The sequence below is a fragment of the Etheostoma spectabile genome, chromosome 8 (assembly GCF_008692095.1).
Source record: "Etheostoma spectabile isolate EspeVRDwgs_2016 chromosome 8, UIUC_Espe_1.0, whole genome shotgun sequence".
In the NCBI taxonomy this organism is placed as follows: Eukaryota; Metazoa; Chordata; class Actinopteri; order Perciformes; family Percidae; genus Etheostoma; species Etheostoma spectabile.
In genome coordinates this window covers 20,908,900-20,934,891 of record NC_045740.1, presented here as the reverse complement: position 1 = coordinate 20,934,891, position 25,992 = coordinate 20,908,900, and the positions used below count along the sequence as shown (strand labels likewise).

The following is a 25,992-nucleotide window of genomic DNA, read 5'->3' as shown; positions in this document are numbered from 1 at the left end:
TTGCAAAGTTACATCTCCTTGCTGCAACACTTTGATTGCGAAACTGCCAATTTCCTGCAAGTGTGCATCTTCTCAAATGACCAGTTGGACTACAACATAGTCCTCTTTTCAGCCATAATGGGTTGCTTCCATGAAGCCTGAAGACCCTTTCTCCTGTCTGAGCCCGTCCTAGATGGCGGTAGAAGACAATTTATTTGTTTGTGGGCCGATGTGCATGGGACCCTTGCCTCGTTCCCTTTTTAATATTCTACTCAACCTCTCCCCAGTCTTTCAGGGGCTTTTTTTTTGCCTACACTGTCAGTAAGGTTATAAATGGTCGGTGTGAAAAGCACATGCCATCCAGCTACAGAAATGGTATCTATGGCGTCATCGTCAAGTGTCCACTGCAGGCTGCTGTTGACTTGACTTCGTCTTGAATGTATACGAGATACTCCTAATACATTCTCACTGGCAAATATTGTGGGTTTTGCAAAACTTAGCATTTAGAATAGTTTTTTTTTTTTTATTAACATAATGTTGTCCAATGTGTATAATATTATAAAACCTCTTTGCTGTGCTTTTTTTCTGTTCTTTTTCACGTGGTGATCTGTAATCATTAGTCAACGTGGTCCTCTTCAGTTAGCTGGGGGATTTCCAAGTTTTCTCAGTCTCTCCACAAACAAATACTCCAAACAGGGGGAGAGACGGGAGAGGAGGAGCTAGTGCTAGAGGAAATAAAAAGATACAGCTCAAAGAGGGACATAGAGAAAATAGCTGTGGGGCCCAGACTGTTCCCAGCTACACGTTGAGGTCAGAGGCAGCTGGTCCAGACAAAAGACGGGATGTGTGTGGGTAGGTGGACCCCTGTGCACTGAACTGGAACCAGAGAGCTTCAAGCAGGCACACCTGATACCTGCCCCTCCCACCTCTTTCAAAGCTATGACCAAAAATAAATGGGGGGAAAAAAAAATAATCCTGGGCAAATCTTTTAGTACAGTGTGATTCCCTTTTTACTTGACCTTTTTTCGAATCCCTCTCTATCAATACCCAATGTAGCAGTCTGCAGGATCCTGACCCAAATCACATGGTCACCTCCCCTCCTTCCTTTATGAAACTGCAGTAATTTGATGTAGTAGAAATAGGGCTGCAACTAACACTTATTTTCTTAGTCGATTAATCAATTAAGTGTTTGATCTATAAACATGTCAAAACATGGTGAAAAATGGGGAATGTCTTGTTTTGTCCAAAACTCAAAGATACTCAGTGTACTGTCACAGAGGAACGAAGAAACTAGAAAATATTCACATATTAGAAGCTGGAATCATCCAAATCTTTTTTTTTTTATAAAAAAATTACACAAGGGGACTAATTGATTATCAAAATAGTTGGGGATTAATTTAATAGTGACAGCTAATCGATTCATCGTTGCTCCTCTAATTAGAAATATACTGTATTTTGGAAATGTAGCAGTAGAAGACATCTTATTCTGAGAAACGCCCCCCTTATCTCTAACTATAACATAATGTATTTAATTAAAGAGTAATGATTCTTGCCTTCTTTCTCCTACATTTAAGGAAAAAATAATCCCTAAAGTTAGCTGTAGTTAGCCCCCCCCCCCTTTATCGGAGATGTAAAATGTGTCATTAAACTATGCAGCATAACACTAGGTGTCTGTACCAATCAGACCAAATGTATTGGCCTGGTCTCTGCTATTTTATTGTAGCGCAGTAGGAAACAGATGTTATTTGAAAAGTTGAGATGTCCATGGTTTGCCATGCCAGTTGGAAGAATAATGAAGCCAAGATTTTGAAAACCTTGTCCCCTGCAGCAGCTGCCACCTGATCCTGTCCAGCTTTACCCTGATGGGTTTGTTTGTGACTATCAAATGATTCTCATGACCATCCACTGACTGATAACCGAAGGTTACCTCTCTCTACGAGCCTGATACAGTAAAACTAGCACAGTGCTACTTATACAGTAAGCTTGCCAAGCATACAGTATGGGTGAATAATGCCTTATTGTACTATCAAGCTATGTCTGTGTTGGTCATACAATTCTAATTTTATCTATTATAGCAAAAGCAAAAATAAAATAAAAAATGTCATCACTTTGCACACAGAAGAACATTTGGTTTTTCACCGTAGAAATTAAGCCATCTTTAATAAAGTCCAGAAATTAAGAAAAACCGGACTAAAAGAAAGAGTTTGCCAGAGGCTTGAAATAGCATAGTGCATCTGTTTAGCAGAGGCATACTGGGAATCAGTGTTGTTCACATGTGCACAAGATTGACCTTAATAAAATTGCCACAAAAGCTTTATTGCAGTTGCAAAATATTTCACAAGAGGCTGCAATGCATTTGTTCCCATGTAAGTGTGAATGAACATGTGTTTACAGCTTGAATATTTAATCTTATTCAGACATAATATTCTTTGTGAGCCAATGCACTAATGTGTTTAGTGTTAGTTTACCGTGTCAGTTTGCTCGACTACCATTTCGCCCCCACCACTCCTCCTCTTCCTCTATCTCATTATGGAAAATACCCAGTGACCAACTCACAAGTGTAACTCCAGAGTTACTCCTGGTTACTATGGAACAGTGTATAAAGTATGCCAACCTAGATGTACATTAATTCCAATAATAAGTGAAGCCTATACACAGGAATTCCTATTTGTATGGACAACATCAATGCAGACGTGGCATCAGGAAGTGGGCAGTTATAATGTATTTGTGTTTCGGGTCAGACCTTTTGTGAAAATTATTGTACACATTTCATTGAATGAAAATATTCAAATACCTACATGAAACAATGCCTGCATCTTATCATTTCTACTTTAACAGAGACGCATTAAATCTCTTGAAGTCTTCTCCTGCCCCAAAAGCATCCCCAGCCATGGCTGCCCCAGCTGCCCCGAGTCTTGTCCTCACCCCGGCTGCTGCCCCTCCACCCCCAGGCAGCAGACCCAACATACCTCCTCTCTCTGTGCCAGGGAAACCGGGAGCACCGGTAAGTACTCCTCACCCAATCTCTCTCTCACAAACACACTGTCTCATCCCGTTGGTTTTGTGACAGTGCTAAGAAACTACAAGATGTCATCCGACAGATGTGGTAGGCACATCTGTCAATGTGCCTACCACAAGCATCCAACAAACAGGTCATATCTTTATTTAAAAATTCCATTCTTGTTTTTTTTTGCACCAATTACATTTTACCGTCATTAGTGTGTGTGTTTGCACTGTAAAATATGACCTATAGATTACATTACATTAGGACCCCCATGCATTTTTGATTAATGATGGCAGCTGAGATATGTCCAACTATCATTTCCCTCCCCCCTTTCCTGGATGTCCCTCTCAAAATGCCATTCTCTCCTCATTCATTTATTTACTTCCCACTCCTTCCACTTGTCCTCCTCAGGGCACTTTCACAGAGATCCCAGCCACAAATGTCCGGCGTGTGATTGCTCAAAGACTAACGCAATCGAAGACCACCATCCCCCATGCGTACGCCTCAGTTGACTGTGACATGGCTGCCGTCATGCATCTCCGCAAAGACTTGGCCAAAGGTAAAAACACACAACTTTGAGGGAGTTACTGTGTACACATAGGCACTGTTTTTTTACATGCACATGTTAATGTCATGTCCGACAGTAACATTTTGAAGGATACGTTTCCATGAAAATGTGGAATTCAGGGTTTTCACATGACTGCTCACTTGACAAATCGGACAGTCTTTTTTTGTATTGAAAGAAGTTCTGGTACATGTTGTCCCCGGGTAGTCATGTACCTCTCGTTCAAACCAACATCTCTCTCTTCCTGTGTCTAAGAATAACCCGGCATGGTATTCTGAGTGAGAGTTCACATGTTAAGGGTTCTAATGAAGAGGGTTTAAACAGGGCCAAACACCTCCAGATGGGCTGAATAGTGGAGGAAACATCCATAGCTGGCACTGATCAGATATGCTCTTTCTTCTGACCACACATCACAATGTAAGGCTGATAAGGCACCCTCAGTTAGTCATACACATACAGTAGATGCTATAATCAATAATTTGTCACATTTGACTAACTGGATGTCTAGCATGAAATGGCTCTCACCAGTTCATGAAGCAAATATCGGCAAACAAAAACACAATTTGGTATTTTGGAATTGTTTCTCTCTGGTTGAAAGTGTTTCCAATTGATTCTTTTGCGTGTTGTGCTTTTTGGATGCATCCCGTGTTACATAATGACGGTATTCGCGATTAAGATAAAAAGCATTAAACTAGAGACCATCTTGCTATGGATCACTTTAGCCTAAAAGACCAAATAGGGTCAGGGGTGTAACGTGGGGGTGGCAATGGTAAAGACTCTGGGAAAGTGTTAAAGGCCTCTGGAGAAATATCTATCTATCTTAATGTGAAGGCAATGTGAGGTAATGGAAAACAAATTGGTCCATACATAAGGTATCCATAAAGTAGGTACTGTATGAATGGATTGAGGGCTTAGGTATTTGGAGAATAAATAAAATATTAGGACATAGCAGTGACTTTCTCAGCCCCACAGACATCCCTAGCACCTGCTGTTCAGCTTCTTGTGCAACAGCTATCACAATGTGTGTTGTAAGATAAAGGAAGATTTACACCACAACCAGAAAAAGGGAACAATGTTCATGTGTCGTAACAGTCGCTCAGCATATTGCTACATTCAGCCAAAAAAAATGTAACCCCCCCCCAAAAAAATCCTTAACGGGTGCTTTTCTTGGATTCCTAAAATGTAACATATGCTTACTTTGGGCCATTTTTATGTTGATATAGCAAGAGTGCCTCATCAGTTTCCTATTTTTAAACATTAAGTTCCACACACTATCACGTAATTGGCTTTATTTAGCTTAACTTTGCCTAGCTGTCAAACAAACGGTAAATCTCTCTGGGTCCTGTCTCTGTGATGGAGGAAATGGGACGGCCATTCCAAACCTATTAGCGAGGTTGTGTGTGTACCGAGGGATTCTCTCCCCGGTTGTTTTTGCGGCATCTCATTGTTCAGGAGCAGCGCGATTTCACGGTTAGCTCGTTAATCATCCCGCTCACAGCATTCATAACTGTCTGGTACTGCACTAATGGACATTTGTACACGTTGGCAGTGATGCCAGGCCAAGCCCGCCTGGCCCGCTGGTGTGACACTGGGAGGGGAGAGTGGAGCAAAGGCTATTGACTGAGTCATATAGAGAGCAGTCTCACATTGCCAGACCTATCTCAACAGCGCTGTGTCAGCGCTGGGGTGTTGTCCGGCTACACCACCTATCTATTTTAAGATAGAGAAAAAAACGCTCTGGCTTGTTTGTATTACTTTAAACCAATCTGTCCGGGGGGGCGGCAGTTAACCCCTGGATGCAGTAACAGTGCCCTTGCAAAAATAGAAGAAGGGGAGTTACATTACCCCGGATGTCAGGCCTTATCCTGGCAATGTACATCCGTTGAGCCAGACTATATAGAGAGGTACTGATTCTCATCAGCTGGAGTATAGGTCAACAAGAGTCACAACCATATTTGATAAACAGGCCATCAGGAAAAGTAAACTCATCATTTTGGACCCCACCCATAATCTCAATAACCAACTGTTACCTTCAGGGAGGAGATTCCGTTCCCCCTACAATCCAAACAGCACCTTCAACCAGACTGTTGAACAAACAATAACCACCCCCCCAAATTGTTTGATCCAGACTTCGACCTATTCTCCCTACCCACCCCCCCACTCCAATCCTCAGGGTTTTTTAGTTTCTTTTAGTATTTTAGAATTTAGCATTTATTTTGTATGATTAATCTGGTATTATTAATACGGACTATGTATTGTTGTATGTTATGTTTGAATTTGCCTAACACAAATAAAGTAAAAAAAATAAATAAAGTTCATCTGATTTTGATTTGATTTGATAGTGTGTTACATTAAGCTCTGAACTCGGAAGCCGGAGCTAAGAATGACGTTTCACCTGAGTAGAGGTCGACCGATTCGGATTTTTCTGTGGTCGATGCCGATCTTTAGATATCAGGGTCAACCGATGGCCAATAAATGCTGCCGATTTATTTTGGCCAATATGTGCTAGTTTTTATAACCTTTATTTGAAAAATAAAATGTAACACTAATAAATTAAGATACACAAAGTTTCTCAACAAAAACATTTATTGAACGCCAATCTGCACTTATATTAATGAAACGTAACCGGTAAAAAGAAAATAAACTTTGTCAAATAAACTTTGTAATGAAAAAATAAAGTTTGGTGCACTTGGCAGCATTTATTAAACTTCTGAGAACATAAATCTGCAAACTTTGATGAATAAAATAAATTAGCCATTTTAACAATAGTAGTGCTGTACACAATAGCAATCAGCAGCATTTCTTTGTTTGAGGTCTGAAGAAAATGTATAAAATATGAACACAAACAAATCTTAGTGGATCTTAACTTCTGCCCTGGATAAATAAAAAATGAAATATTCCGCCGATAATGTAAAAAATGCCAAAAATTCTTTACACCAGAGTTCACCGCGTTCCATTAAACAAGTTGGAGTTCACAGTGGGGGTTGCTCTATCCAGGTTAGCTATTGTTTGTCATACCAGTTGAAAACATGTCCACAGATATAAGTGGGACAATACTTATGTACAACTGGTTTAATACGACACAAACAAGACATAAGTGCTAATAAACTATGTTACTACAGCTCTCCATACTGTAGGTGCATGGAGCAGCCATGTTGGATTTTGATGTCCGCTTGCTCGTGGTACTGTGAGATTCTCCCAATTCCCAACTCAGAAATCCGACTTCAGGGGGCGCGTTTCCAACTTAGAAGTTGGAAAGTCCGACTTCTGTACAAATGGAATGCACCATAAGAGATATAGGAGATATTGATGCCAGTTCACCTCCTGGGCACTGCCAGGTGCCCTTGAGCAAGGCACCGTACCCCCCCCCCCCGACCGCTCAGGGCGCTGGTTCAGCTGGCAGCCCACTCACTCTGACATCTCTCCATGTATAGTGCATGTATAGGTCCTGAGCATGTGTGTGTATTTCAGGCCTGTGTGTGAGTACTAACAAAAAGTGTGTACACAGAGTGTAGTGCAGTAATTTCCCCATTGGGGACTAATAAACAAATTATCTTATCTTTTTTTATCTTTTTAGGAGATTTCTTTCCCCCTGAGGGAAGGTGTGGTATCACTATTTGCCATTTGCAAAAGAACAGTGTCGCACTTCACAGGTCCTGTGCAGAATAGACGGCCATATGTCTGTTAGCTGCTTGAACCAGGCTCACAGGCTGTTTCTTTGTCTTTTCAGAACAGATCAAAGTGTCAGTTAACGATTTCATTATCAAGGCAGCTGCTGTTACACTTAAAGTAAGTACAGTTAATAATCACTTCTTGTCATTTTTTCATGTAACCTGTTTATTTTGATTATTTATCCCCTAACCATGTGGTTTTTCAATTTATGCCTACAAGTATCTGGACTTTATTTATTTCACTGCTTAACACAGCATCTACACACACACACACACACAGCACTATTTACAGTAGTTCACTGTAAATTATTTCATCATTTGGTTTCTAGATTCTATATTACATCTGCAACAAGGTCTCTCTGTTGTCCTTTCTACTCCATACAGATTGTGAATTAACTGGTTGCCCTGCCATTATAAAACAAGACTAAATGTTTACTCGGACTGGGTTCATTCTGTTCTCTTTTTTGGTCTGTTGATGGAAATTATGAGGAAACTCTTAAACCATCCATCTCCCTAAGCAGTTTTACAAAACACTAAAGGAACGCTGTAAAGAAAGATACTGTTGTTTGATTTGAGGATAGAACAGATACAAATGGAGAAAAATGGATCCGGTGCTCTTTTAATTTAGTTATTCCAGCCAGGAATGTCTGTGCAGCATCTGATAGGAACATCCTATCATATCATCTGGGAGTATTACATGGAATATTGTATCTGCTTTAGTGAATTTGTGTTGCCCTTAAGCAATAACGTGCCAGTAGTCACGGGTGCTGGACATTGTACAATGCACACTGTATGAAACCACTGCTATATAAGGATCAATCAGCAGCTGAGAAACTGCTGTTTGGTGCATGTGGAACAGTAAATGTGAGGAATGTGGAACATTTCCCAGTTAACCTTTCTGTGTAACATGACAAAACACTACACTGCTCTCTCATAGTCTGGCCACTATGTCTCACATGGTCAAAATTCCACTGGATTGGCTTCTACACTTAACTGAGCTATGCGATTCACTTGTGTAACACTGTAAAATTGGAAAATTATCAAAAGCAACTGTACTTTCACCAGCGTTTACCTAAACACACCAGGAAGCAGCATCCGAGGCCAGTGTTTTACATTCTAATGTGTTCCACTGTACTTTTTGTAGACTGATGAAACTTAGCTGTGTTCATACACCAATAACTCAACATAAATATTTAGTTATTGAGGCTCCATCACAGCAGATTCTTCAAGATTATTCAGACATATCGGATATCTGATAGCAGGTGTATACATTCTCTACCAAATTGATTAATGAATTTTCCACATTTACTGTAATATAATGCTTTTCTTCTCATATTTGATTGCTACCAGTCATAGTATAGAAAATTAAATATTTTTGGTATTGTATCCAACATTGATTTGTATCTTCACACTCATGAACTGCATGGAAGCACCCTGTAACCAAAGGAGCCAGGTTTTAGATCTCTATTTGTCTAGTTATTTTTCACTATAGTAGCTGTCAAAACCCGTGCTGACCTCTGGTTTTCTATCCTAGGAGATGCCAGAAGTGAATGTGACCTGGTCTGGTGATGGACCCCGCGCACTTGATTCAATCCACATTTCAATCGCAGTGGCGACTGACAAAGGCCTCATTACCCCCATCATCAAGGACGCTGCCAACAAAGGAGTCCAGGAGATCTCAGCTAATGCTAAGGTAAACATTATTCTTGTAATGTCTTGTAATAGTCTATATTCATGACGTTCCATTTCTGCCGCCTGAAATTCTGCCGGATGTCACTCTTTTCGGCCGGATGTCCATTACCTTCCGCTTTCTTTCAATGCAATTTTATTTATAGTATCAATTCATAACGAGTTATCTCGAGACACTTTACAGATAGTTGGTCTAGAACACACTCCATAATTTACAAGGACCCAACAGTTCTAGTAGTTCCCTCCAGAACAAGCAACAGTGTAACAGTGGCGAGGAAAAACTCCCTTTTAGGCAGAAACCTCGGACAGACCCAGGCTCTTGGTAGGCGGAGTCTGACAACCGGTTGGGGTTAAAATGAAGAGTGGCAATAACGGTCACAAAAAAAACCTTTGTGTTGTCATTTTAAACTCCGGTGGATTTATGAGGACTATGGTTAACTGCTCCTCAGATCTCTGCTGGGTAAATGTTGCTGTTGATGCTGTGTTCAATAGCCAGACCCTCCTCCGCCGTGCTGTGGAGGAAAGTCTGACAATGCTAGACTTTCTTTGCTGTTGGTTGATTTAACTTCAAGCTTTGCGGGGGCGTTCAGTGTAGCACTTTGGGTCAAGACATGGAGTTTTGCTGTTGATTTGTACGTGGGAAGGGAGTTGAGACTTGAATGCACTCCAACTGTATGGGAAAAACAAACTCTGTAGACAACTGACTAGATATGGGATAGTTAGAATGTTGGGTCATTGGGCTGCGGGAGACAGCTGTCACTGGCTGCAGATGGAAAGCAAAGTAACAATGGTCAGCACTTTTTCTTGCTCACAGTCAGCAGCTGGGTAGAGGTATTTATTCACAAACATAAATCCGCTCTCAAAATCGGATTTGCATCTCACTCTTTTTCTCATCAAAAACACACACACACACACACAAATCAGATCGAATTATTCCTCAAGTTCTGGTTAATGAGCTTAATGTCTCTCACCAGCAGTGACCAGGTGTAATATTCTTAAATGTGCATGGCACATACTATGTAAGGCCTGTTATGGCTCAGTAAAGATATGTCTGATTCAATTGCTGTTGGCACTAATGTCAGTACTGTAAGTCTAGCAAAACTAGAACAGCTAAAGCAAAGCTCTGAGTTTGGTGCTTTACTGCTGATGGAAATGGCGTGATGCATCAACATGTGGTTGTATAGTGTTCATGAAGAATGTCATTACAATTGAACACTCTTGCTCAAATTACACATTTTGTTTTTCATCAAATCTTTTTGAGTGCCATACTTTTCCTTTTTTATTATCTAATATCAATAAGTGTTGGGGTGCAGTACTATGCAGTTTAAAAGGTATTTTTATTTGATATCATTCTAAGTTCTGTATTATGTATTTGGATGGTGTCAGATTTTTGGGGGATTTATATTATTATTGAGAGCCTGAATTGCATGTGTTGCTTATTCTCAAGCAAATTAAGAATTAATGTTTTATATTAGATGATGCATCAGTTACTGTTTACACTTTTGTTGTTTTCCAACAGTTCAGCATCGAGTTGTGTAATTCTATGAGTCAAGTTATTTTGTGGAAATATACTGGTTTAACTTACCCTTTTTGGTAACACTTATTACTAACTACACACTATGAAGCATTGGTTAAGTATCACAAGCATTCTGCAAATTGTATTGTAAAATTTATAGTTTATATATATCTTTTATTTTAAAATATAGTGTTAGTAAAATTAGTTTGCCCCTATGATGAGCCCGAGAGGAAAAGATAGTGTACTGTATTTTTGGTATGTATGTTGTACTTTATTAAAACAGTTTTGATAAATAATGTAATGGTCTGTTGATGCTTAGCAATCAAATCACTGCAGGAGAATGTTAAGTCGCTAGTGCACATACACATACAACAGCTGCATGAAAGCATGGGCACTAACGCTGCGGGCATTTCAGTCCACGTATGAGTCTCGCCACCCTCTGCTATTCAGATTAGTTATGCTGCTGTCAGTCGTTTTGGTCTCACATTTAAAATTAACATGTTGTTTAAATGAAGCAAAGAGAGGTCACTGCTGGCTGTTGATCAGAATCAGAAATACTTTGTTGATCCCAGAAGGGAAACTCTGTGTTGCAGTTGCACAAAAAGTATAAATATCAGAGTAGAAATATAAATAAAGAAATATAAGGAGTGTGGATATGTACGGTATTTACATAGTTAAAGGAATGTTATTATGCATGTGATGGAGTTGAACATCAGACTGTCTTTGCACCGTAAGCTCTTATCTAAAATGTGCCCACCCTATCCCACTTTGTCTCACATTCCTGTGAGTCATTCTTAACTTTGTGTTGGTTGTTTCCTCACATTAACCTTATAGTACATTTCCATTTGAATAAGGTTCATGTTGAATACAAACATGTTTGCCTTCTAACAGCCTCAACTGAGAAGAAAAAGCTTTCAAAAGAGATGTTCAATGATTGCTTTTTAACAGTTGCCTGTTTATTAAACAGAGTTACAGGCGCACACTTGATCTGTGATACAACTGTGCATGTCACAGGAAGTAACAGGAAATACTTCTTGATGAAAATCTAGTTGATTATATGCATGCACACTTTCTGTTCCACTGCTACACCAGAGCCGGTACCATCAATGTATTTTGTACAGATGTTGTAGTACAGTATTGACAGATACGTGGTGTTTTCTCCAAGATTGTCAATAGACGTTTTTCCATGGACCTATTTTTATGCACATTTTAAGTCGCATTAGAGAAGCTTAACTGAACTGAATTTGATAATGAATTCAATTGAATTCATCAGTTGCGCAAAATAAATGGATGGTTTTGCCTTTGTCAAAGGCAAGACAGCTTTATTTGTATTGCACATTTCAGCAACAGGGCACTTCAGAGTGCTTTACATAAAAACAATAACAAATAAACACTCTTTTTTTCTGTTCTCACCAGTATGACATTTCTCAATGGAGATCCTTATTATTTTTTTTTTTTTTTTTAACCAGAGACAACTTTGACCTTAGTGGGAGCAGTGGCATCAATAACATTTGTAATTTTACAGTTGAAAGATCTACAAGCTCAGTGACTGAGACTCCAGAGAGGGCGGGTGTGGAGGAGAAGAGCTGAATGAATGTTTCACTGGTGTTTTCAGTGATATACTGTTTTCTGATTATTTTTGTTTGGACACTTTTGGGCACAGAGGTAGTGCCGTTAAAGAAAACACAGGACTGATCAGAGAGAGCAACGTCAGTCACCACAACTTTGGAAAAATTTAGACCCTTGGAGACTATCAGTTCCAGAGTTTTGCCTCTTACTGTGCGTGGTCGCATGCTGAGTCAGTCCATAGTCCTCAAAAACACAACACAGTCCTTTGGTCCCCCTGTCCTGGGGGTTGTCAACATGAATGTTAAAATCACCCGCGATGATTACACAATCAGAGTTAATACAGATTATAGACAACAGTTCAGTGAAGTCATCAAAGAAGGTCGTACAGTATTTAGGTGGCCTGCAGATATTTAGAAATATCGCTTGAGGAGGAGGACCTTAATTGAAAAGACACATATTCAAAAGAAGTTAAATTTCCACAAGATATTTGCGTACATTGGAATGAGTCATTAAACAAAATGGTGACCCCCACCTCCTTTTTTATTCACTCTGTTCTCACTCATAAAACTGAAGTTAGGGAGAGCTGACTCGATGAGAACAGCAGCGCTGTCATTATGGTCTAACCAGGTTTCAGTTAAAATCTAGATTGTGATTAATAAAATCACTGATTAAAATTGATTGACATCACTCAAAAAAAGTAGATGGAATAATATGCGTTGTATACATACATACACCTTAACAGGATAGGCTCTTATGTAGCAAACATTTACCTCGCTGGACTGATCAGCTGTTTCCACTGTTGGTGTTTTACCGGATAGTCCCATAATGGACATGTAAGAACAACCAACCAAATTTCTAACCAGTTGATGGAATGGCCCCTAATTTGCATTTTTTGGCTACTTTCCAATAGTTTGATTAAAATTAGCTTGACAATTAAATTGAAATACAGCTAATCTCATGCATGCTTTGATAGAGCATGAAATCACAGAACCTTGCTGCAGAAATGTGTTAGTTTTCAGTGTCAGATGTCCCAACTTCCCTTCTGAGGGTTGTCAATTACCTTTTACCATGTTAGCAATGCACATTCTGATAGTTTCCATTCATCTCAGTACTTGCTGTTGAACATTTAAAATTAACCCTAAAACTGTGACTTAGAGACTTTAACACTTTTGGGAGAATTGCTCTGAATAAGAAGTGTGTTTGTCTGTTGTGGCTAGGTGACTAGTTAGGATAGACGAGGCTTGGTCTACTGTCAGAACAAAAGTGCTCATAGAATATCATTTGAGTTTAATAGTGCCTGGCCTTTACAGCTTTTTAGCTACACTAGCAGCACAGCATAGTGTTGGCATTGTTGGGTTGTCTGTCTCTCAGTTGGTCCACACTTTAGGCTAGATGAATAGCCATAATATACTGTGCAGTTATTCCCGGATCGCCAGAGGATACATTTCTAATAAATTTGGTGATCCCCTGACTTTCCCCCTCAAACTTAAACTTTTCGAAATACCTCGACCTGTACTTCATAGATGGGAACACGAGTTTGTAGAGACTTTCAGGGTACCGAGAGGATGAATCCTACTGACTTTGGTGATCTGCTGACTTACCTCTAGCGCCACCATGAGTTGACATTAGTGGTTTCAAGTAAATGTCAACTATTGAACGGATTGCCTTGAAATTTGGTGCAGACTGTCATGCCCCCCTAAAGAGGAATTGTAATTACCATGTGAATCCCGGACATCTACTACCATCATCATGTCATAATGTCATTTTGTGCAATACTACTAAACGTATGACAAAATTTCTGTAAAACTAATAATATTCCCATTAGCCTTAGCTTTGTGTTAAGTGTAAATTAGCAAATGTTTGCATGAAAACATTCTAAAGTAAGATGGGGAACATGTTAAACATGACATCTGCTTCACATTAGCATGCTAGCTTTGTCATTTTAAGACTTTTAGCATGCTTACGTTAGCATTTAGCTCAATGCACTGATGTTCTGAAGAGTTGCTAGCATGGCTCTAAACTCTTGGTCTTAGTAAAGCATATTCCAGTTATATTTTTTAATCTAAAACACCATTTGCACTATTTTACTACTTGGTTGTATTATTGAAGTACTGTAAAGCACATTATAAAATGACAGTGCTTTCCTTATAGTTTGAGAGCGTGCTGTTGAACAGCATTTAGTCAATACTGTGTGCGTGTTTATGTCTTTATTCACATTATATCATGTGTCATCATTGACACTGTATCATGTATCCTGTTTAAGAATCATCTTGGCCCTCTTCTTTTCTGACACACGCTTAAGATTTTGAGTGACATGTAATGTTTCCATAGGCACTGGCCCAGAAAGCTCGAGATGGGAAACTTCTACCTGAGGAGTACCAGGGAGGCTCATTCAGGTAAACTAACACATCTCTTGAGGTAAATTAAAGACATATGGAAAGTCACAACATTATAAAACAAATGGGCGTTTTACATTCTTTCATTTTGAATATTTGGTATAAATATTGAATTTTATCAATTCAATAAATTGACTTTTTACATGTGCGAACAGTGGCCCTTCCATTGCCAAAGCCTAAGTATATCTCACAATTTCCTATGTAGCGCAACAGCAAGATAGCCATCATAAATTTCCGCTATGATGACTTATATCCGGTTTCACAGATATTCAATATATTATGCATATACTATACTATGCATATATTCAGGCGGGCCTGAACTGAACGTGGACTTGGGCGACGAGTACCACCAGTTACCGCGCCATCAATTGCAGAAAAGAGGAAGGGAGGCTTTTCAACTCATTAGAAGCAATGGTGTCATTTAGACATAAATGGGGTTTCTGTGTCAGGCAGGAGCGATGAATTCCAATGGAGATGCAGCCCTCTTTGTCCTCCTGAGGATATATGTGTATGCCCTTCCTCCATTCCTTTTTCCATCCCCCTGAGCTAGGATTCTCATTAAGGAAAACAGCAAACTGCCCTCGGGTCAGTCTTGCTCACCATACACAGCATTTAAAGGAGAGATTTAGAGGCCGGTGCTGCTGTATTAATCTTTACTGATCAGTGTTCTATTTTGTAAAATAAGATGTTCACAGCCAATCAAGTTTGTATACTTAATTTGCCTTCTCATTTTTTATTTACTCACTCTAAGGGGTAATTTATTTATTTTTTGCATTAAGGAGCTGGTTTTAGAGCCACCATTATGCCCGCTTAGTTGTTTTTTATGCATTTTGTCCCCTGCTGAGCTTGACTAATGATGCAATATGTGTGCTGGCTCTTCTCTCTTACTATCCCTTTCCTCCCACACGTCTCCTTTTATCTCACTGGCAGTATATCTAACTTGGGGATGTTCGGTGTCAGTGGCTTCAGCGCTGTGATCAACCCTCCTCAGGCGTGTATCCTTGCCGTCGGGACCTCCAGGCCCGAGCTGCGACTGTGCGAGGATGACAAGACCCTGCACACCCATCAACTGATGACAGTTACACTGTCCAGTGACGGACGACTAGTGGACGACGAGTTAGCCTCACGATTTCTAGATAAATTCCGCAGCAACCTAGAAAAACCGCAACGCATGGCCCTAGCCTGTTAAAACAAAGTGAGATAGCTGAATGAAAGGGATTGGAAGGACAAACACCTGCATGACAAAGCCTGTCTCGTGCTTTCACAAGCAGAGAGCTCCTGAAAAGTTTTACCTTGGACTAAGGATTAAAAAGTAGGCTTGGATGTAGTATAAACTTGTGAATGGTGCTTGCTTCTGATAGAAAATCAACAGGCTTTGTGACGGAGGAGTTAAACTGGTCTTCTGCTGGGGTGGTTGAGGATTCTAGCAGTGGTGCCAAATATTAAGACAGTAAAGATGTGGAGGTTCTGTCACACCAGTGTGTGTGCGTGTTTATATCTATGAAGTGGTTACTCCACTTTTCTTACTTCAAGCTCGTTTTAGTCCCATTGCGTCTACTCAGTGTCATTACAAACAGACAAGCACGTAGTACTGTGAGAAGTGGCAATGCAGGTTCTGATCACGGTAAACCCGCATGAACCAATTCCTGTTGTTGTTCGATTCTTCGTGTTAACACATTTAACTTATTCAAAGCAGATGTGACATCCCTGAAAATGAATCTTCCATGTCCATGTGTATATAAAATAAATCCATGCACTTAGGTTTTGGTTTCCTTAGATGCTAATAAAACACATTGTTCAACCTTAAAATGTCTGTGCGTTTCATTAAAACATGTTTCTCCCCTCCCTGATGCACACAGCTACCAGGAACACCACATATGTGTGTGTATGTTTCTATTTAATTAGAATCTTAAGAGATAACATAATAAGTATTTCATAGAAGCCAATTAGGATAATTTGCTGGGCTCAGTATACAGGTCAGTCTCTGCTTGCAGATGTTTATCTTTGCTGTTAGCGTGGGCAGAACAGCTGTTTATTTATTAGCACCAGGCGTGCAGAGCTCATCCTACAGTGGTGCTCAAAAGTTTACATACACATGCTTAAGTTGACTAAAAAGAGGAATAAAAAAATCATGTTTTGGAAATTTATTTTAATACCTAAATTAAAAAATGAGGTAAAATCCAACCTTTAAGGACACCAATTTTCTTTGTGAATGAATAACGTATTGTAAATAAATAAATGTTCTTATTTAAAATACAGGGGTCATAAGTATACATACCCCTATGTTAAATTCCCATAGAGGCAGGCAGATTTTTATTATTAAAGGCCAGTTATTTCCTGGATTCAGGATATTATGCATCCTGATAAAGTTCCCTTGGCCTTTAGAATTAAAATAGCCCCACATCATCACATACTCTTCACCATGCTTAGAGATAGGCATGGGATACTTTCTATAAAATCATCTCTCAATGCAAATCAAACCAGGTATTAGTCTAACTGAAATAAAACCATGCCTATCTCTAAGCATGGTGAAGAGTATGTGATGATGTGGGGCTATTTTAATTCTAAAGGCCAAGGGAACTTTATCAGGATGCATAATATCCTGAATCCAGGAAATAACTGGCCTTTAATAATAAAAATCTGCCTGCCTCTATGGGAATTTAACATAGGGGTATCTATACTTATGACCCCTGTATTTTAAATAAGAACATTTATTTATTTACAATACGTTATTCATTCACAAAGAAAATTGGTGTCCTTAAAGGTTGGATTTTACCTCATTTTTTAATTTAGGTATTAAAATAAATTTCCAAAACATGATTTTTTTATTCCTCTTTTTAGTCAACTTAAGCATGTGTATGTAAACTTTTGAGCACCACTGTACGTATGCATGAACAGGGTTTAGTATTGGTAAATAAGAAGCTGCTGAAATGGGGAAAGTTGTGATCTCAGAATTTCACACATCACACACTGCAGTCCATGCAGTTTGACAAGGCAAAGACCTTGCTCTTAAATACCTTTTGAATGAATGGCCCTTCGCTGTGAGCTGCTGATTTACAAGATGGCTTTTCTACATTTTAAATGAAGAATGTAAATTACCTAAAGTGAGATTATGCTGGTAGTTATGAAAGAAAAGAGGAACAGGAACTGCATTCATATGCGATACTGTTAGAGCCAGGGCTGTAGTGAGAATTGCTGTCTGATAGTAACTCCAGGCGCTGCATTTTAATGCAACTCTTGACATACTGTACCACTTTTTATTGACTGTAGACCAAGGACATTTTGTCCGGTGGTTGATGTGGAATGTGTTCTGTGTTGAGGAGGGACACCATACAGGCAGGTGACATAGGGGCGGGAAGAGGCAATAGGCAATTGGCACAGCCCAGCTGTTTTCTACAGTACACCCACTGTTCTCCTAGCCGTTTGCAGTCAAACACACACACACACGTACACCTTCCACAGTGCTAGTTACCACGGTGATGAAAGCTATACTCAAATAAAACATAAGAAGAGGATGAAAAACAGTGCTCTTTAACATTTGTTAAGCTTCAATCACAATCCCCGTACAGCCAGGGGTGATTCTAGGATCAGAGCTGTAGGGGTGCCTGGCACCCTTTTAATGTAATGTTTTTAAAACATTATTCTACTGTACTAACTGTGTGTTTTAACATCATTTTGGACCAGCATGGTAGGGGAAACACTGATTTATGTAACTAGAAAGACCACCAACAATTCTTTATTATTTATTCTTTAAATATTTCTTCATTTATATTTCTACTCTGATATTTCTACTATTTGTGAAACTGCAACACAGAGTTTCCCTTCGAGGATCAATAAAGTATTTCTGATTCTGAATCTGAATTCTGAGAAAATGCACTTTAATGCAGAGCCACAGGGCCAGTACTACAAAGGTGAAGTGGTACTACAAATCAAATGGTATTTGTAAATATGAAATGAGAGGAAAAAACTAAAAGTCACTGCATAAAATGTATAGATAATGAGGTATAAACTACAAATACATGATAAATAAAATATAAAGATTTTCTGAGACTGGAAAGATAAAGATCGATTGGCTCAACTCACCGCAAAACCCAGCGCATCTAAGTGCTTGAAAATTCCTAGACCAGAATTCCTTGGCTCACAATAGGTTATTTTAAACTGTATTGTCAAGTTTAAATAGTAACTATATAATGCTGTCGACACATTGAAAATGGTTACTATGAGGCCGTCTAATCACACATCCAATTTAAGAGACATGGATGTCAATTACATTCAAGCCATTGCCTAATGAGTGGCTACAAAGCTAATTAAGACTATCAGCTCCAAAACTCTATGGATTTCTCAGTATGGTTATGTTCAGAAACTGGTGTCGTTTGGCAACGTTTGAGCACAAAAAATCTAATTAAGAAACCTCTTCTGAAGAGTCCATGTGTTGTATAACCCTCTGTGTCCTCCTTGGCTACATTACTTAAAGGAGAATTACGGCCGATTTCAACATGTAGCTTTGAAACATTAAGCATTGGGCTACTTATCAATACTAAAGAAATACAGTTCTTATATAAACATGATTTTTTTTCTTTAAGTCAGCATGGTTTGGACAGATGTAAAAAAACAAATGGACAAATGTATTTGATACATTTGTTTCAAGAATGTCAACAGTACACAAACATCTTCTCCCACCATTGTATTGTCATGGACACATTCACTCTAAAGCTAACCCAGATAACATAAATGCACACCCAAAAGATTAACAGAACATTATTAAAACACACTTTAACTAGGACAGGAACTGTTCAGAACATAGATGTTTTTTTCCCATGAGCTATTGCATAGCTGTTCAAATGACCCCGCCCCTCCCATACGGAAACTTAACATCCTTAGTTGTCTTTGCTTAATATGGTCCGTGCACTGCATCCTTAAGCTGATTGGTACAAACAACTAATGTGATTTAGTATTGAATATGGTTTTTGACAAAAACATAAAAGAATAAGTAGTGACCACTTAAAAGTTTAGTTACATCTGAGGATCTGTTACCCCAGCAACTATAGTAACTGACATGAAAACAGCCGTACAGTGCACAGAGCTAGTAATGACCAGGGTTGCAAAGGGTCAGACAACTTTCTGGAGAACTTATAAGGTCTGGAATTTTAGAACTTTGCACAGTTTCAATATAATGCAATAACAGGTCTTATGACATGTTTTCCTTAGAAACTATGCCCATTTCATTGATCAGCAGCACTCTTCCATGCATGAACGGATAATTTTCCAGCATCGTATTAAATACGAATTCAGGGTAAAATTACAATTCTCTGTATGCACAGTGCCTTCTCCCATCACATACTGCCAACACTACTGGAAGTCTCGATTAGGCTATGTCACTGGGGTGAATATATTTGATATGATATTTCAGAGATAGTAGCCTAACGCAAAAAAAAACTGTTTACAACTTGTAATTACCGCCTGCTAGATTGTGCTAGCGAACATAACATGCCGATGTGGATTGTAGCTTGATTAAGCATGCTAATGCTAATTAGCATCTATTTAATTCATTTTTATTGTTAAGCATTAGTTGTTCACTTTAAATCCTAAGTTTGAACCCACATTGGCGGCTCAAATTTCCCCGTTGGTTACAATTGGTGCTGAAACATGTGGAAACTGCTTTTCTGCCCATGCTTACAGCAAAGAAAACCATTTGTCAGATGCCATTGACGTCACAGCCCTAGTGATAAACCACGTGTATGTTTTCTTAGAAATAGTTAATTTGTTGTCTCATGGTCTTGTACAACTGCACAACCTCATGTAATGAGATATTTGTGTTAGGACAAAGCCTCCTTGTGTCACTGGTATACAATACCCTTCAGACCATCATCATTTTTCTGTTGTAATATGCCCTTGGTTGGTACTGTTTGTCAGGATGGTGAAATCATGTTACTATATTAAACCTCCCTGCTATATCACATTCTGCTATCAGCTTGACAACTGCTGGGACTGTTCGGCAGAGCAGTTGAACATTGTCCTTCCAAATATCACGCTGCGAATGCAGCAAAACACATTCTGACATTTCCTTGGCTTTCCTGTTTGTTTGACATTTACTGGCGCCCGCCAATCTTTGCCCAGCCATCTTTTTTATGTGTAACAGCTGGATAAGAGAGCCACCAGGCAGACGGAATCCGATTTGTGCCTGCTGAGACTTCGATGAACTGTGTGGGGTCTTGAAGATTTGCGGGGGCTCACGCTGGTGTGTAGGTCAAACTTATGGACACGGAGCATGGTGCAGAGAGATGGAGGCAGTTGCTATGGAGACCAACGTGTCCGAGTGTGCTCTTCTGTTGTGCTGATATTTGGATGTCCTTAAGATACATTGCTTGAGCAATGGGTCGGTCCAAAGTGTCAGAAGGGTTTCGACTACACATCCAATGAGGGGCTGAAAGCTCTTGATTGACAAAGAATAACACAGGGTGGGGGTGTGGGGTGAAGCCCAGTCTGCAGCCCCACCTCCATCCATCCCTTCCCAATCCTCTAGTGCACCATCAAAGCTTTAAACTATTTATGTATTTACAGTCCTGAGGCTGTCAAATGAAATCAAATGGCTTTGTAATGGACTACTTTGGCTTTTTAAGGAAGGTAGTGTTGTGGAGGATATAATAAGGATCGATGAAGAATAATTTCCCCACTTATAAAAGGAAGTTGATGGTTGTGTCCACCAATGAGGACCCATTTAGTCTTTTTTGCCTCTCAGGAGTCCCTCCCTGTCTATTTTTTGGTCTCCCACACACACAGAGACACATATTTCCCCGTGTGAATAGGCTTTGTGAATGATCACCAGGGTTGGCGAGAGGTTTGGTTTCATCCACATTATCTCACGCTCAAGTTTGTTCAACCATTGTTGACAGGATTTCCTCTGGTCTCCCAGTTTTCCCTTACTGCAAGCACTTCTCTATTCATCTTCATCATTCGTCATCTTTTAACTTGGATGCGGACTGTGCTCGCAAAGCCTGATGTAAAATTTCTCATACTTCTACTTCCTTCTTCTGTATGAGTTATACCACATTTAGACCTTGATGTGATTTCATATAGCCTCTTTTTCCACTTAACCTAAGGCATCCTGTTTTAGTTCTCTGAAAGGCAACACATGTAAATTAACCAGAAACTGAGATTACTGTGATTTATCATCACCATGCTGACTGAGAGTCCGACCAGGATGACACAAGACATTCCACATGACTATACAGTACTCCAGTCCAAACACGCCAGCTCTGCTGTCCCAGCACCCAAACACAAGCGAGGCCCTTGCTTTGTTGTTGTTGCACAAAGCCAGGCCTTTTGAAGCAGTCCAGTCATGCTTCTGTGACGCCGGGAGAGCTCATTCAGCCTGAGACACGGCAGGGTGAGGCGGAGCTCATCTATCGGCTAAAGATACACAACAAGGACACACTCCTGACAGCCTCTCACACCGCCCAAGCAGGCAGCAACATACAGACCTGTGATTGCCTCACAGTAATTCCAGGAAACAGGAAGTTGCTAGAAACATCTAATCTAATATATCTGTAGAGATTACATGTTCTTCCTTAGGTGGATGAGATTAAAATGTGTGAAAACTAAACTCTGTCTTTGTCGCCAGCTGATATTTGACACATATATAACGGCACACTGTGTAATTCTCATCATAACAGCACATCTGTGCAAACGCCGATATTCACTGGATGTTTAGACAGTGAAGGCTGGATTTCCTCTGGCTGTTTTGTACGTATATGGACATCTTGCAAATCTCGTCTAGTGGCAATCCAGTGACTGCACTGGAAAAAGGCACGTTACCTAACAGGAATGCTGAGGAGGTGCCATTAGTCGGCCATTACCACAAGGATTCCCAACCACAAGGACGTCTGGGAAGAGCATAAAGTGTGTCCTCACTGAATCATGGAATATATATTTTTTTCTTTGCTGGATACGTATTGGCTGACTCAGCAGTCTGATGTTTAATTTAGGCTTCAGTCATGCCCAGTACACAGCTGTTCAACTCCTGAGCTCTTTTTTGCGCAGCTTTAACGTTACACAGCACAGATAGCCACATAATAACCCTGAAACCTTGGTTAACTGTTTGATTACAAACAGACTTTCATCATCTTGTCTTTTTTACATCTTCTTTCAAAGCCACTTAAATGAAACTTTTTACTTTCTTAGTCATTAGGTCACGTTCATGTTCACACAAGCCCTTAAACATGATGAGTTCAACTAAGGTGGACCCATTTATTTTACCTCTATAGACTGAAAATGATTGAGGGTTTTGTGCTTAAGAGCTGACTGTACCACTCCTGCAAATGTTACACATTCACCCAACTATTCATTAAAGGATCTGATCATTTGTGCAGTTTGTCTCAATGTTGTTACACCAGAGAGAGAAACTAGGACATTGTTCCGAGACGGATACAAAATTAAGGAAGGCTGGACAATCATTTGTCTTCAGTGTCTTTCAGTGTCTTTCTCTGTCTCTTTTGGTCTCTTAGACTCCGTTTATCATATTGTCTGTCTAAATATCACTGTTTTATTTCAGCTTTACTTTACTAGAATGAACATCACTTCTAATGTAGACATATTTACATTAGTCTTCATATCACAGAAAACAGTAATGCCGGCAAGACAAACTTTTCTTATGTTGCACATAAACTTCTATGTTTTTAAAAATGAAAAATACAAAACTGTGAACCAAATACAAAATGACATGGGTTTTTTCTTTGCTGTTATTGCTACTGTTTACAAGTTTTGCTTTGGCAACCGCTAAAACAGGAAGTGACTTATATTTGCAGAGTAGGAGGTGTGAATCATTCTGATGCTTGGTTCTCCTTTTGACCTTTCTTGGGTGAAATGATGTGGGGGAGAAATCAGGCTGGCAGGGTTGCAGCCATATTTGATTCTGGCTTGTTAATTGATCCTACACCTAAACTAAATTATAACTTGTTTGAATGCCTTGTTCTTAATCTTCAACATCCATCATGGGAAACCTTACAGCCAATTATATTTGTTGTTATTTACCGAGCTCCAGGACCATATTCTGAATTTTTATCTAAATTCTCAGATTCTCTTTATCAGGTGTAGTCCTTAAATCAGACAGAGTACTTATTGTAGGTGATTTCAATATCCATGTGGACGTTGACAACAATAGCCTTAGTATTGCTTTCAACACACTACTAGATTCAATTGGTGTCAGTCAGAGTGTGCATAAGGCCACTCACCGTTTTAACCACACCCTTGACCTTGAGCTGACATATGGCATTACAATTGAAGATTTGTAGTTAGAAAATGTAGTTATCTAGAGTTATTTTTGATCAAGATATATCCTTCCCATCTAAAACAAACCTCAAGAACAGCCTTTTTCATCTTCGTAACATTGCCAAAATTAGGACCATCCTGTCTCAAAACGATGCTGACAAACTAGTCCATGCATTTGTTACTTACAGGCTGGACGACTGTAATTATTTATTATCAGGCTCCTCAAATAAGTCCCCTAAGACTCTCCAGTTGATCCAGAATGCTGCAGTGGTTGTTCTGACAAGAACTAAGAAAAGATATCATATTGCATTGGCTTCCTGTAAAATCCAGGATTGAATTTAAAATCCTTCTGACCTACAAAGCTCTAAATAGTCAAGCACCATCTTATCTTGAAGAGATCATAGTGCCTTATTGTCCCACCTGAGTACTGCGCTCCCGGGATTCAGAGTTTCTTGTGGTTCCTAGAGTCTCTAAAAGTAGAATGGGAGCCAGAGCCTTGGGAGGCAGACATTTAAGAGTAAACTCAAAACTCTCTTCTGTGATAAAGCTTATATTTATGGAGTGAGGAGTCGCAGCGTTAGCCTAGACCGGCGGGGGAGGGTGTTTGCATGGCAACCCTTCTCTTCTCTCCTTCTCTTCATAGTTGTCAGAATAATTAACCATATGTTCAATAATATAATAAAGCTAGAGGGAGGCAGGCCAGATCCAGCAGGGGAGAGTTCTGGCCCAACCAGGCTCCTCTCTTTACCCTGTCTCTCTTAGTTATGCTGTAATAGTTTTAGACTGCTGGGGGACTTCCTTTGACACACTGAGCTCTTCTATCCTTTATCTTTCCATTTGTGTGCATCCATGTCCCGGAAATGTTTGCTACTAACCTAGGGGAGTCATTTCCAGGAGTCCTTATGTTTTTTTTCCCCCAGCATGTTTCCTTGGATCAGGGAAGCTCCAAAATCTTGGTTGCAGCTGTCGCCGTGGTCCTGCTACACGTCCTGCGATGCCCTGTTACCTCCTGCTGCGCTCTGCATTGCCCTGCTACACTCTGCCTTGTAATGATGCACAGGGCCCTCCTATGCCATGAACTACTGCAAACTTCTATTTTTTAGTCACATTATCTTTTACTGTGGCTATTATTGCTACCATTCATTTCAACCCCAACTAGCCATCAGACACCGCCTACCAAGAGCCTGGGTCTGTCCGAGGTTTTTTTCTAAAAGGAAGTTTTTACCTCGCCACTGTCGCACTGTTGCTTGCTCTGGGGGAAATACTAGAACTGTTGTGTCCTTGTAAATTATAGAGTATGACTTAGACCTATTCTATCTGTAAAGTGTCTCAAGATAACTCTTGTTATGAATTGATACTACGTGACGTGTGACATGTGTGACTTATGTGCCATAAGTTGCTCTGTGTAAAAATAACTAAAAAGTTCAGGTCACATCTGTTTATTTACCTGCTATCCCCATGACAACAAGGTTACTGGCTATACTGAGCCATCATTCACTCTATCTTTGGTTGTCAAGGAAGCCACAGGGTCACAGACAAGCAGTCACACATTCTCATCACAGTTGTCTGCAAGGGTGTCAGCCTGGGCGGAAAAGGGAACTGAGTACCCAGGGGCCTCATGTGAGGGGGCCAAAACGATGTTAGAATGAATAGCTGTGGATGTGGGGAGGGGCACATAGAGAATACCCTTCTACAGGGGCAAGAATGTTGTGCTACATCCCTGGTTGTCTATCCCAGTCATTTCACAATTATGTGCAAACAACACAAGATGGGTGACCATTGAGGAGATTTGGGAAACTGAGCTGACTCCATTCGAAGTGGAAATTAAATCTGGGTGAAGGCGAATTTCTCGTGATGGAAGCTGAGATCTTGTAGATAGCATTGAGCATAATTCTACATGACAGGGCTTCTCGTCATCATTTTTGTCATTCTAATAGTAGGCATATGTTTAAAAAATATGCTCTTTACTGGTGCTTGCTTTGGCATCTTAAAGATTTTTACTCTGATAAATGTATGTGTGTTGGCCAAGCAGTGCATTGAGATTAAGGCAGATGTAACAGATCTGAATTGTGTGCACAATCTCAGCATTTTCTGCCAATGTTTCAGATCTATAAAAGCTTTGAGGATGAGGTGTGTCTCTGTGAAATGGAAGTGACCTCTTTGAATTGGTGGCACAGATCACACTGTGACATACAGCAAAAAAAAAAGACAGAGTGCAAGGGAGCAGAGACAAGAAAATCGGCTAAATTGAAAATGGAGTTAGGACTGAACAAAAGACCAGATGGGCTCTCAGAAACTGTTGCTGTCAGGGACATAAAAAGAGGAAGGGGGGGGGG

General features: G+C 39.8%; 1 protein-coding gene across 1 annotated transcript in view; it reads left to right on the top strand.

The window, feature by feature from the left end:
- The window catches only part of pdhx (pyruvate dehydrogenase complex component X), a 38,818-nt gene extending 22,624 nt beyond the window's left edge, over positions 1 to 16,194 (top strand). The window contains exons 6-11 of the mRNA XM_032524641.1: positions 2,818 to 2,983; positions 3,395 to 3,542; positions 7,279 to 7,337; positions 8,754 to 8,912; positions 14,325 to 14,389; positions 15,320 to 16,194. Coding sequence (XP_032380532.1) covers positions 2,818 to 2,983; positions 3,395 to 3,542; positions 7,279 to 7,337; positions 8,754 to 8,912; positions 14,325 to 14,389; positions 15,320 to 15,578 — 856 coding nt within the window. The 3' untranslated portion in view covers positions 15,579 to 16,194. The remainder of the gene's footprint in view (positions 1 to 2,817; positions 2,984 to 3,394; positions 3,543 to 7,278; positions 7,338 to 8,753; positions 8,913 to 14,324; positions 14,390 to 15,319) is intronic.
- Positions 16,195 to 25,992: the final 9,798 nt, after the last annotated feature.